This window comes from Monopterus albus, unplaced genomic scaffold (assembly GCF_001952655.1).
Source record: "Monopterus albus unplaced genomic scaffold, M_albus_1.0 scaffold77.1, whole genome shotgun sequence".
In the NCBI taxonomy this organism is placed as follows: domain Eukaryota; kingdom Metazoa; phylum Chordata; class Actinopteri; order Synbranchiformes; family Synbranchidae; genus Monopterus; species Monopterus albus.
This window is the reverse complement of record NW_018127957.1, coordinates 692,825-707,780: the sequence shown is the minus strand read 5'-3', so window position 1 is coordinate 707,780 and position 14,956 is coordinate 692,825. Positions and strand designations below refer to the sequence as shown.

The following is a 14,956-nucleotide window of genomic DNA, read 5'->3' as shown; positions in this document are numbered from 1 at the left end:
AAATAATGCAGATGAGCTGAAGGCCACTGTCAAAGAAACCTGGGCTTCCATACCACCTCAGCAGTGCCACAGACTGATCACCTCCATGCCACGCCGGATTGAGGCAGTAATTAAAGCAAAAGGAGCCCCTACCAAGTATTGAGTACATATACAGTAAATGAACATACTTTCCAGAAGGCCAACAATTCACTAAAAGTGTTTTTTATAGGTCTTATGAGGTATTCTAATTTATTGAGATAGTGATTTGGTGGGTTTTTGTTGAACGTGGGCCCAAATCATCACAATTAAAAGACCCCATGGCTTAAACTACTTCAGTCTGTGTGTACTGAATTTATATAATACATGAGTTTCACTATTTGAGTTGAATTACCGAAATAAATGGACTTTTCCATATTCTAATTTATTGAGCTACAGCTGTAAGTTCAATATTCACTCAGGAAAAAATGTCTGACTGTGTGGTTGGTAAATATTCCACCGTGTTCTCTGGCTGCTTCCTCAACCAGAACTGTGAACTAGTGTAAAACGAGATAACTGCCTTGACAGAACTGAGGGGAGCTGCAGAGTTTGGTGCTAATTCTGTGTGTTCACAACTATAAGAGAGAACTTCTGAATTTGAGATTTTTAATTTCATCCACTGTTAATGTAAAAATACTGATAACTGCAGCTTTAACAGCTGATCTGACTGTTGCATGTTCACTCAACAAGGCCACAAGCACAAGCTGCTAAATGTTGGGTCCAACTGGCAAAAACTGTGTTCTCCAGGTTAAAGTCTAGACTGACCGACAGTCAGAAAGAACCTGTCCTCTCAGTAATACAGCATTCTGTGGACCTCTTTATTCTTTGTACCAAAGTGTATCTTGGATGATCCTTTCAGGGAATAGCTGGATTGTTTGGCCTACATTCAGAGGGAATATAGTGAAGGGAAATTCATTCCTGTACTGACGGACCACCTGCTAGTTATAAACCGGGACTCGGGAGGCAAAATGCATCTCTTGAGACACATTTTATGCATTGTTATGCTAGCGGAGGGGGAGGTGGATCCAAATCTGCTCCTTTGTCAAAACCATCTAACTTTTGAAAGCAAATTTCACAGCACTGGCGCTGATAATAAAGTAGCTCCTTTTCTTTGGACCCTCATTCAAAGCCATACAATTATACTGCCTGGATTTCTGTGAAAAGAGTTTAGACTTTGGGTTGGACTTGAAGGTCCCCTCTGGTAATTGAAAGAATGCTGCACAAACAGTCTCAGTCAGTTTGCAGTAAATTTGTTTTCATTAAATGTGTCATTATTTTATTCGGAACATTCACAGAGCTCCCATAATGAACCGAATGAAAACCAGCACAGGACATAAAAGCTGCAGCAAGCCTGTTTTATTGGAGACTGGTGGGTTATTGTGTTGTTTTTGTACCAAGAACAGCATTGCTTATAACTCTGCCTCTAGACTAGATGGTAAATATCCCCAGACACTTGGTGCATCTCTAGCCCATGTTTGTTTTACAAAGTATTTATTCCCAAATACCTGCTTCAGGAATGTGACTGCAGAACTAACATTGTGATTTTACTGTCTGGCCATCAGACCATCTGATATCTTGAGGGTTTCTCTACTTACTTCATCTCCCTTGGTGACATTTCTTGTCCCATTAGCAGCTACTGTACTCCTCAAATACTGTAATGACCCAAATGTTTAAGGGCTCGTTGAGCATGGTCAAATGGCAAAAGTGTCATTTTCCTGAGGCTGTGTTTGTATGAGGTGTCATCTGACAACATTTAAAGTTAAATGTGTTAATAACTACCGCACTTGGAGCCCAGGTGAAAATCCCCCTGGCGTAGAAAAGCCAGAGATGTGAAAATCATTAAAACAGATGCAACACTGCAAACATTGGGTCACCTCACTATTCCAGTGTTGGAAAGGCGGGAGGTGAGGGGTGAAGCAGGAAAAAATACATCACGTTTCTGGCAGATTTTGATAATAATGGTATTTACAATTTTTTTCATCTTTACTACAAAAGTCAATGATATCTTTTTAAGAAAATATTGTAATAACTCTAGCTGGGAGATTGCTGCTATTAAAAGGGATGAAAAGAACCACTGTGATTGGACCTATTTGTTGGCTTTAAAATACTACAGCTGGTTTATAAACACGCTGACTAGGGTTTTAGGGATAAGACACATTTCCAAGCTGCTGATACCGTACAAACCGTCCAGACCTGTCAAGTGGTCTGAGATGGATCTGCTTTCTGTCCTCAGAGTCTAAACCAAACATAGAGAAGCAGTGTTCATTTTATATGCACCACATATAAGACTTCTGTTTGCTGCTGTTTTTTTAAATCACATTTACAGTCATGCCTTGCACTGCATTGTAGCTACACTGACATTTTTTCTTCAGTTTTTTTATCGTTCATTTTATATCATACTTTTAAATCCTATTTATGTCTTTTATATTGTCTTGTGTTTCTTTTATATCATTCCTTTTATGTCTTCCTCTGCAAGCTGCTCCTTTAAAAGCCAGCGCTCTAAATGTTATTCAGAGTACATGGAATAATCAGTTTGGAACAGATGTTCATTAACACATGTTACTTTTCACACATGAGAGCTGTCCAACATGAGCAGAGCCCACGATTGGTGTGGGGAGAGCAGCAGGTGTGCATTATACACAGACTACAGCTTCATTTTTCCAGTCCATCAAGGATTTCAGCACTCAGTCTAAAGCTGGATCGGATGCTGCTTTATCACACCTCCAAGGTGGTGTGGGCCTGGCCTCAGGTGTGGCACTGAAGCCTACCTCGTAAAAGATCTGGGGTCGGGTGTAGCCAACTGTAGGTCCTGATTAGCTGCCAGTCAAAGTCATCCTCCTGGCCCTGTCGGTATTCACACAAGCCGGGGTCTGAGTCCTCATCAAAGGTACAGCCAGCTACAGAGAGGAAAGAGCAGAATGTGTTACTAATGGCAAAACAGAAGAAAATATGACACTTTTAGCTATTTGTAAGCTGTCTTTGCTACATGCTACCAGGAGGAAAGTGGTAAAGAAACACATCATAGCCCTGTTAGAGAAACACCAGGGAAATTATTGCTCAGTTACATCACCACAGGCTCACTGTAAATATGTCTATACATCAAATCCTGGGGGATTTTTGCAGCAATAAACTAAATAGCAGCTAATGGTTGACACCAGGTGGTCAGCACAGACTGCCTATTGCATCTATTCCCTCAAAATGTACAGTCATTTGGGGCAATTAGCCCTGTGGTGTGAAAATGACACAACAGCCACAGGTCACCCAGATCGCCAGAAATAATGGGTAGCAGAGACAGAGATACGAAGGGGGTTCTTCGGCTGATGGAGGACAACAATAACCCGGCTCTCAGCCCGTGAAGGTGACCCAACCCTGCCTGGTCTCTAATGGTTACAGTCACTATTCTGCCATTACCGCACAAATCACAGGCTACGGAAAGATTTGTGACCATGCATGGGAGTGAACTATGTTCTACTTGACTTGTGTATGCACAAGAGTTACACTATATGCCTATCAGAGCTGGAGTTGTGAAAAGTAACCATCAAAATTTTCCAGAACCATCTTGAAATTACTTGTCTACCCATGCTGGGGTGTGTGTGCACACGAAACACCTGTTACAGCTGTGATTGCTTTCGGTTTGGTGTTGTGATCTGACAGTTCTCGTTTGTTGCCCAGTTGGGTTTATTTAAAGCAATATGATGGCATTCCAACATGTAAGAACCTACTCTGATGAGCACAGTGGCATTAAAATCAATATAACCAATAGTCAGAGCTACAAAAAAACAGCACCTCATTTCCAATGAACCATAGTTTTTCTTTTGTTTCGACACAAATGCACTTGCTTTTGCGGCCTGTGGGGTCAAAGTCTGCACAAGCAGAAAAAGAAAAAATGCATCTGAGCAGTGCTGCTACAGACCCAAATGTGTCTCTAGTTGAAAATAAGTTAAAGTGAAGTTAGAAAGAAAGTGTGATTTGTACAGATCCACCTGCTCAGACAACAGCATGGGACCCGCTGCCAGAGAGGTCCAGGGGAGCTGCTTATTTATAAGACATACAATGCAGCACGGGCCTGTCACCAGTGCGCTGAACTGGCCATTACTCAGTCTGGCTCTGGCTTGAAAGACAGGCCTAACGGTTTTATCTAAGTCCAAATGCCCTGAGCACTCTGCGGTCCCAGGACCCTCTTCACTAACAGATCGTATTAAAGCTTGGCAGCAGTACTGCTGGTGTTAAAGAGCTGCTCTGACACTCTGCCAGCTTCCACTTAATAGTTTCCCATTTGGTCTACATCCCCAATGTTGCTTCGTGTGTGTGTGTGTATATATATATATATATACAAACACATATATATATATTCTTGTGTGTTTAACTAAACTACTAAGATGCTGAATTTTGGACTGCTGCTTTCGCCGTTCCTCCTGACAAACAAATATCCCACCACCAGGGAACGTCCCCACTGCCCCGGTCCACTTCCCCTCTGCCTGGAGCCAAGGGAGTGTTTCCGGGTGTGTAAGCAGATCAGTGTTTTAATTGCTTCCTGTGTGAGGGCTTCTCGTTGTGCTGCACTGTGCCCGGTTATCTGAGGATGAGAGGGCTGAGTGGTGGAGCGCAGCCTGCGGTGAAGGCCTGCCTTTCATCAAGAGCCCTCCAGCTCCAGGAAGAAATGTCACCATCAGACACGTTCCACTGATTTCCCTCATTAAGACTCAGTCTTCCCAGCCTCCTTTGCTTTTAGCGCACACGTTGCTCTCAGTGCCCAAATGAGTTTCTCTGGCAGCAGGAGGGCAAACCCATGTAATTAGAAAAGCCACGCACATTCTGCTGAACTCTCACCGATGTGCGTGTGCGTGCACTTCTACTGCATGAACTGTGTGTGTGTGTGTGCGTGTGTGGTTAACTGAGGCTGTTTGCTGTTTTGATGTTTACTTAAAAATGAATGAAATTATAATGAATCTGCTGCTGTCACACAGACTAATGCCGTAACGATCGTGGGACTGAATTGTTTGTGTTCATCACAGCAACGAGGAACGTGGCAACACGGGACCAGGATTGTTTGAATTTTCACATAATAATAACTTGAATGCTAATTGCTTATCCGAGGCGAAAGCGCAACACCATTCAGCACAGTCCCCAAGCAATGTGCTGCCATGCAATGTTGCAGTAACACCTAGAGAGGGGAACCACGGGGCCCCAAGTAGCTTTAGTGACTTATTATCACAGCTGACAAGTTTCTCAGGAGGAGGACAAAGAGGGAGAAATAAATTAATATGCAAGAACCAGACACCCTCCTCTTTGAAAGGTTCGAGAGGCAATTTGCCAAACAAGACCCAACACTGTGGTGAGATATCATGCCTGGTTATCTGCGTTTGGCTTGTCCTCCTGTCCTAATGTCAACACATTCTTCTACCTGGAAAAGAAAAAAGTGACTTAGTGAGGCTTTCTGTTCTGTGAAACCAGACAGTGTGTTTATCCATATCCAGTGGGGGACATTTATTTTACTTTTCAGGTTATTTTACTGACCCAGTCCTGAAGCTTTTACACTGTTTTATCAGGTTCCATATAAGCAATCAAATGTTTTTCTTATTGACTACATGATCAGAGAAATCCTCTGTGTGACGTGGAGATTTTACTCGGCAACCAGCAAAACCTGCAAGAGGCAGCCAAGAATCTCATTAATGCACCTTATAGTTGTCTAAACACTGCTCCAAAGGCATCCGTATGATACATCTGAGGGGAAAACCTAGTATTAGTTATTTCTCCGACTTTCAGAGGAAAATTAAGTCTGATGTTGTTGTTATATTTTCCTTATTGTCTCTCAGTACTTTTCCACAAAGTTTATTTTGTACAAAATCACATAAAATCTTTATAAATACCTCACAAATATGTAGTTGTATTTTATTATTAAGATGCTGTGTTTGTCTTCTTTCCTGTAGTTTTAGATAATGTTACTCAAACAGTAAGTATCAGTAAAGTCATTTAGTTATAACAGTTCATTTGTTGGGGACTGTTTTCAGCTGGTGATGAATAGGTTTGATTCTCTAGTACAATACTTATGTAGGGCAGCATAACAGTGTGTGTGAGACTGAGCCAAAGGAAACTCCAGTGGCTGTGTTCATAGTAATAAAAATATCAAGCAGCACAGTCGAATGACCAGAGTATTTTCAGCAGCTTTACCTTATCTTCCAGTTACCTTAGCCATGACCAAGGTAACTGGGAAAGCCTTCAATTATTTAATAAATTACATACAAATTTTCATTCTGTCTTTTGCCTTCATCTGACAATTTACAGTTGAGAGACTTGGAGCCTTGGGACTGTCCAGGCTTTCCCACTATTGTGGTTCTCAAATCGTCAGATAATTCTTTGCTCTTCTTTCTTTTCTCTGTGCTCAGTGTGGTCCACACCACACAAAGGCTGAGTCAACTTTTCTCCACCGTTTACAAGTGCGAGTTCTATATTGCCAGCACCTGTTGGCTGCTCCAGGAGCACCACATGCTTGAAATACAGCTATTTTCTAATGATTTTGAAAAGGTGTCAATAATTCTGTCCAGTCCATGTTTGGAGTTTTGTGTGGAATGGATCAGATTTGGCTTTTTTCTTTTTTGTGCTGTTCCAATCCAAACAAAAGAAATAAACATGACAATAGCAAAGAATTTGTGATTGCAACACTTTTCCGTGAGAAGTGATGTGCTATCTGACGTAAATCCATATTTTTGACCATGACTGTACATTGTGATGGGTAGGAGGAAAACATAAGCCTCCTGCAGTACACAGCATTTATCCTGGAGACGGAGAAATTATTAGATGGGCGAGACAGAAGTCGTGGGTGGGGGTGAAGAGCCCTCAAACTGAAGAAAGAGAGAGAAATGGCAAAGCCAAACAGGCGTGGGGGTAATGAGAACAAATCACAGACAGTGCAGAGCATGTACTAGGATTCATGCAAAACAAGCTTTTGTTTTCTTCTTCTCCACAAGCTATTTACGACAAAACACCAAGGGGTAATCAGAGAAGTCTGGGGCGAGGATGGGTTTCTATTGATTACACTGTTCCAGTGCAGATGGGCTTAAATCATCTAGATACAGACTGAACCAAAGACACTCATTTGCAATTATGCTAAAGACACTGATATAATTCTTTTTAACTATGAATTGCTTACGCATTCACATCATGTTTTATCACGTGTTTCTTGGGAGGCTTGGTAATTCAGCACATGAGCAGAGGGGGCAGCAGCAGTTTTACTACTACGCAGTAATGGCGGAAGGCTTTGAGAGGAAGAGCTGCAGCTATTTTCTCAGCTGTGATCTCAACGTTAACAATACTGTCACTTCCTCAAGTGTTACCATGGTTTCCATTTACATCACACAAAAACAGAAGATGTTCTGTTTTAAGCGTGTGCAGTCAATGCATCAGGGATGATTAGGCCCTAATCGGCCCCCTTCTGGATACACGCTATAATCTTCCAGATAAATGCAAAGTGCGCAACCGTGTATGTGAACAGTGATGTTACCTACATAAAGTACACGTACACATCAGTAAGAAGCAAATATACAAGGATGATAGAGAATGCACAGGTCAGGGCAGGGTGGCAACTGATTCTCACAGATGTTGCCCTTCACTGCTCATTTCAAGAACATGAACTCTGAATGCTACGGAAACCCTCCATCAAAAATATACCTTTGGACTTCCACTCTAATGATTTGGTTGATCGCTGTCTTTTCTCCTCATGTTTCAAGAAATAAGTCTTCTTTTCCTTTCAATTTAAGTTCAGGAATACTATTTCTTCTGTGTATCAGTTACTCTGTCCAATGTAGGGTTTTGCTTCAGACACACACAGAGCACCGTTCTCATCTTAAATCTGCCCTTACTTTAGGGGAAAAAAATTCTGGCTTCAACTTGACTGGGTGAAACCTGACCAAAAATCTCACCCTGTGCTGATAAGGCAGCTCTATCTGTTAGGCTCTTTCCCATTGCATTAAAGCAAATTCCTCAGGCAAACCACCTAATATTGTGTAACCAGCAGCAGCACCCTGCTGGCACTACTTTAATCAGAGCCTCTCAGATACAGCTGCACTGCTGGGACTGAAGATCCAGGATGTTCTGCTGCTTTTCTTGTTTGGTTTGTGATAAAGCTCCGCTACTGCATGATTTGCATTTGAGCGTGTGCAGGCAATGTATCAGACCTGACAAGTTTACTTACGGGGAAGGGGGGGGGGCGAAGCGGAGGAAGGGGAAGAGAGACGCAGCTGTACAGCTCATCAATACTGAGGCAGCAGAAGAAACATCCAAACACTACTTCTTCTTATACCATTAATAACAGCTGCTGCATTTTTAGAAGCCTTACCAAGGAGGAGGACAGGAAGCAGCAACAAAGCGGGAGTAGGATGGAGTAGGATGGAGTAGGATGTAAAAGGATGTGAAGAATGTAGAATGTAAAGTAGGCGGGGTAAAAGTGGAGCATGTCCGTTTTATTAAAGAGAAGACAACAGTCTTTCCAGGCTGTACAGCTTGACCAATATATATGGGTGTTCATAAATAGGACCTTTTCATGCCATAAAAACATTCAGAGTATTTTGCCTTTTGCAACCTAAAGCTGCACTGAGACCATTATTTTACTAACTAGAACTGAAACTCAGACACCAGATGTATAAATGATGCATATGCACAAAAACAATATATACACCACATTAAAGGTGCCCTGAGGAGTTTTCTACTACACAAATAAAAACTGTTTACATTCAGTTTTCTCACCAAAAACATTTTGTGTATCCCTGAGGTCTTACAAACTCGTTGAGGGCAAATCTTTCTTCATAAAACATTTACAATGCTAATGTTTAAAAAAATTAAATTGTGCATTATTTACATCCACTCTTCTTCATCTTTCCTTTGTTGGCACATAGCTGCATCTCTCAGAACATGGCTGTCGCCAACTGCTGACCAGCGGAATAATGTGAAACCAATGAAACGGTGTGACGTGCACATTCTGCAGGCAGGTGAATGTGCATCCTAGTGTGTGATAATAACAAGATGCTCATAGCACTACCATCGGTCACAACATCCATGGGGGAACTTTTAAATGATATTTATGAAAACTGAGTGTGATTTAGGAAATGGAACTGAGATGTACACGAGACTTCAAATCTAAGCTGTCATGACAGTTAAATGTGCTAAAAGTTGGGTGAGCGTTGCTGTGGAAGCCCATTATTCATGTTAAATGAGGGTTTGACGCAGGGGTTAATTTGTGCTGGAACAAGCCCAATCCGGATCCGGCACCTCTCAAATTGTGACTGGCACCTATTTTGATGGACCCGACACCTTATTCACATAAGAAAGAAATTGAATATATAAATATATTTAAAAAAAAACTCCAAGGTCTAATACTTTTGGTACAACTAACCTTTTACAACAGCATACTGGACTAAAATTAAAGTAAAGTACAATAAAAACAGGCAGTTAGGCCTTATTACATCACAACATAACAAGCCTGGTAACACGTTCAAAAATATAAAGACAGGGGGATTTGCTAAAGTATTTCAAACAGGCCAGGTATTATAAACCCTACAGCTGATAATGAAAAGGTTAGTACAAACCAGTCTGATGATGAGGTCATGGATTTCAAAAGGACTGAAACAAAGCACGGACTAACATGAAACAGGACTCCTGCCCCATGACTGTGTTAAATCACTGAAGGTAGGAACATGTTTATTTAACGTTACTGTAATATACGGTCTCTGGTGTGGTTTAACATTGAAAATGACCAGCCTTATCCTTTAAGGCTGATATTTCTATTTTATTTGAAGTTAGAATGTTTTAATAATCTTGGAAATATATTAAAATGATTTTCAGTTAGGTTGGCACAGAAACAGCTGGTAGAAATGTTTTCTGAAGGACTACTATTTTCATATTTTGAGTACACTTCAGAGCCGTTACATTTTTACTTTTACTCAAGTAGAGAGTTTAAATCAATGCCTCTACTTTTACCTCTTTTTCTTTTTCTACACAGGTTTTTATACTCTTTCTTGAGTAACAAATGTTTGTACTTTTGCCACTTCTGGAAATCATACATGTGGCAGAATGCAGTAAGGTTCAAGGTTCAAAGGTTCAAAGTGTTTATTTGTCATGTGCACAGTTAGGAAACGTGTAAACAGTACATCACGTATTTCCTGGTAATAAACTCCTCAGCTATTTAGGAGTTTGATGGCAGAGGGAAAGACAGTAGTTGAGTTTATTGACAATCCCAACTGTGATAACTTGTGTTAACAAACTAACCGCATACAGTATGTGAGGAGAGACCAATCAAAACGTATATGGTGGAGCTGTAACTGTGATCATTTATCATGATATAGATATCTGACTGGAGATATCCAAGCATGTTATGACTGATGGGCTGAACCACAGCCCTCCTGTGACCTTTACAAGCCAGTAAATGTAGAGTAAATGGTCTTGTAATGGCTATATGGCTGTCCAACCCGAGTCAAACTTGGCCATACGAATCCATTAAATGAGGATGAGCTATGTCTCCACTACACCATTTTTCTCAGCCACATCTCTTTCTTTCCTTCCTGTCTAGCGCTTCCCCTCGTATCTTAGCTTTCTCAAACCTGGCATATTGTGATTCACCGCCATGAACACACAGTTCATAGTGGTGGCAGTGGCATTAACAGACAGTTAATGGTAAAACTAATTTCTCTTAACTGCATGGAGTACCTTTCCTGCTCAAGTTGGGAGCAGATAACAAGATTGGCACTCTAGGGTATATGCTGTTGTGTGAAATTGTTTCATTACTGGTCCACGCTGGTTCCAGCCCCAAAATGCAACACGGGAAAAATCCCAGTAGCCAGGAGTGGCCAGAATCTGTGTTCTCTGAGGCTCTTTTACAGCTTTCCTTAAGTTTGATCATGTTTTTACTGCTCCATGGCACAAATGAACCATCATAATCTACCTGTAGAGGCTGACAGAGCTGTTCGATACATACAGTTGCACCAGAGAGCTGGATCTGAATATCCTACAGTTCCTATTTATGCTTATCACGATAATTAGTTACCTAATGTCCATTTTTCTATCTAAAAAACATCAGCATTTTCACAGTATTGTTCCTGAGTTATTAGTCCAACCGGACTGGACACAGCAACAAAGGAACTGGTTCACGCATAACACAATTAAAAGGATGACTGCATGGTACACCAGCAAGCAAGACAGAAAAATAGATACTGGCAAAAAACAGAGATGAGATTCTGACTAAGAAATATACCTTACCCTTTGTCAGTGTGGAGACGGTGTATCAACTCTCTATCAAAGGGTTGTGTATGTAGAAAAAGAGAGTCACAAAGCGTGCACTGAGGACAGAGTAGCTACTTTTCATTAGGGCAGGTTCTCTCCTTTCATTTCCCATTTAATCTTTCCATTTCTCCCCTTCCACTGAGACATCAATTACAAGCCTCCATCTTCCGCAATCTGAAGCTGCGCTCCGAAACTACTTAGCCACTTAATGCTATTGTTGGAGATGTCACGAGAAGAAGGGTACGTGAATAGAAGTTGATGAATAAAACAGTCTTGTCCAATGAGGCTCAAATCACAATAATCACACTTCAGCACCTGCAGTACAACACTGGGTCTATTCTCTGCTCGAGCCGGGTATGTGTGTGTGTGTGGGGGGGCACATATCTAACAAAGGACATATCTAACAACTACTGTTAGATATGAAAATTTAATTACAAGTGCTGGAGGAGACACTTCTTCCCATCATGTGGAAAGCTGCTTTAAGTGAAGTCTCGTCTTTGTAATCTACAAAAAAGGAACAGTCATTCAGGACTGACCTAAATGCATTAGTCCAAAGCTTTACATCTTTGTTTAGTGGTTATGTATTCATATTGGAAATGATTACTCCACACTTAGGTATTAATGAATGATCTCTGAGAAGGTGCCTGACTTGACATCAAACACATATAATCTTGTAGAGGCTTCAAAAAAAACAAAACAAAAAAAAAAGAACATGCATGCTTCTGCTGGATATGTATGGTAATACTGTGCATAGATTACACAACATGCATGACTGCATGATGCCACGACAACCAACCGGCTGACGGCTCTGATGTCAGTTTCCATGCAATCAAATGGTAAAAATAAACGCTTCGAATCGCTCCAAGCAGGGTGAACTCAGTCGTGAAATCACCAATGAGGAAACAAGTCTGCTGCAGGAGGACTGATTGTGATGGTTCATTATTGGTGGCTTTCTTTTTGATGTTTGGTGCAGAATACATTATGCACTCAGGCCTGGTATTCACTGCGGGTGGTTGGCCACAAGAACAGAACACTCAGAAAGACTTTTCTAGTTTGGTATTATTTCCTTTTGCTTGTTGTATACAAAAAAAAGGGAATATACACTGAATACCAAGCAATGAGAGGCAAGGATTCTGATGACAATCTTCCCTCACCTCATCTGTCCTCGGAGCTCCACATGTCCAAACACTGCTGCTGCAGCTCATCCCTTGGGTGCTACAGACAGCTGCAAGGGCTTGACCTCCATTACAGAGACAGGGCCCTGACTGCACAAGCTCCCTGCCATCTTTGTCCCAATAGACACGTGGCTAGACAGTACACCTCAGCACACCTAGCCATCTATGCAAACAGCATGCTCCTACAAGCAGGTTCAAAGAGCGCTACACTCCTTAAACCTCCTGAAAGGATACTGTGGCAGCGTTTTGGCATTACATTAGCAGATGTGGGATAATAAAACTGGTAGTGATTTTATTTCAGATCTAAACCATTTCTTTTACAATGATCACTGGCAGAGGAAGTATTTTAGAACATTTATGTTAAAAACAGCTGTTATGCAGAATAAAATGCTCCATTCAAAAATAAAAGTATATGACTGGCAAAATGTACTTGTAGGATCAAAAGTAAATGTATTAATACAAAAAACTCCACTATTCTTTTTATTATTACCAATGCATTAATATGTAGGTGGAGCAAATGTTAAAGGCTGAAACTAAAGAGTATTGTTGATTATTAGCTAAAGTATGCCAAAGAGGTTATGATTTTACTGCCATTAGGTAGGGTACGGTCCACAGAACAATATCAGTGTGATTCCAAATGTCAGTGGTAGGTTTTCAAGGTCAAGGAATCATAATATGAGGGTCAAACTACCATGGAATATTGCTTTTAGGTGGAACGGCATTATGGGGACCTGCATCGGTGGAGGTCTGCGATCTCTGAGTGCTGTCTGGTTTTCTCCAGAGATAGTTTAATCTATAAAGCATTGGAAAACAGTAAAAAGTGTCCAGTGAATTACACTGCAGGTCAACTGATATTAAAAAATTTCAAAATGGTTTAATCTATAACAATGCGTTTTATGAACCCTTAATATGTCTTGAATGATAAATCTTACTAGCTACCACAGCCTTGAAATAAAATTGAAGTAAAAACTGCAATATTTCCATCCAAAGAGTACTAGAGTAAAAGGTATAAAGTACATTTTTCAGCCAAAAAGCAATACTCTCCATTGGACACGCTATGTAAGACTGTCATGTGTCTGAATTACTGTAATTATAGTTTTTGAATTTATGGCCCACAAATATGCCTTCAGTGACACAGTATATTTGATTAGCTAATATATCGGTCAGGGTTGGTACTAAAATACTACTGACAAGGTATTGAAGGTATTGGTAGTAGAAAAACTGGAGCACCTCGACTTACTGCACACTATGAACATGCGTTTGTTCTTTCAGCTTCTTGTTGCATCTAGGCCAAAGAATTCTGGCGTCTCTGCTGGCAAAACACAGAATCACCTGGTGCTGTTGCTAGGATTAATATAGTAAGCACACGCAGGAAGATAACTGTCGAAAAGGTACAAAAAATACAGCGGCCAAAGAGCAGCTGTTACCACAAAGGCCTTAAAGAAATCAGACATTGACATTATCACATTTGCACACATAAACAACAGGCTAAGCTCACATAATAGGACACTGTAACCACAGTGCTGAGTGCCCCTTTCTGAAAGCGATCAGCGCTCCTCAGAGAGAGACACACCGCCTTTGTTTTGACTTAATTACAGCCCACATCTCCCCTCTCTGCAGCAAAGAGAGGGCTTTGATTCAGATGCCCTGTGGAACACTTGATCCTTTCCTTCCGGTGGCATTGTTTACTCCTTTTTCTAAGCCGTTCTGTCTCCTGCTTTCACTTTTTATTTTGCATCCCACATCATTCCTGACCAATTGCACTCAGGAGGCATCAAAAACCTTCCAGTAGCAGCACAAGGCTACACAATTCAGCTGCAAATTTTAGAACGGTAACACACGGAAACACAAAGTAGTATTCAGTAACAAGAGGCTTTGCATCACATTTTAAGTAGCACTTTCTTTAGCACCATATACATTTAAATGAGCACTTGTAATAAGAGGCTTAGCTGTGAGAGTGCTATCCATTATTATGATAAAGAAATGTTACCCAAATGTCCAAAATGAAGGCATAATTGCTCTCCAGTCTTTTAGTAGACTTTTGTGAGCTGCTTAATTCCAGCACACATGGAAATAATGCCTGCAGTTAGTTAGAGTAACCCCATTTTCCAGCAAGAAAAGGAAAGAAAGGAGAGGGCAGAAAAGAAAACGGACAGAAGTAGAAACTGTTCAATCTCTACAAAAAGCATCTGTTAGGTATTTTTAGTCAGATAGAAATTGGTTAGATACTTTATGTATTAGAAATGTTTAGTGGAGATAGGATGTCTAGTTAGACTGTTAAATGCTTAGTCATGCTTATGAGTTTCTACAGGGTACATCTGGTCAAGGATAACTAGAGAGAAGAGTTGATGACTGTCAGCAGACAGGGTGTTAATATTATTATAATGACGTGTATAACTGTAGCCTTAGCCATAATATGTTCTTATGTTTAAGACACGACATGTACTAGAGGTCGTGAGAATGTTTTTAGTTACACACCACTTAACCAACAGACA

General features: G+C 40.8%; 1 protein-coding gene across 1 annotated transcript in view; it reads right to left on the bottom strand.

The window, feature by feature from the left end:
• Positions 1–14,956, bottom strand: part of ptprua (protein tyrosine phosphatase receptor type Ua) — a 211,090-nt gene that overhangs the window by 142,904 nt on the left and 53,230 nt on the right. The window contains 1 exon segment of the mRNA XM_020606414.1: positions 2,784–2,912. Coding sequence (XP_020462070.1) covers positions 2,784–2,912 — 129 coding nt within the window.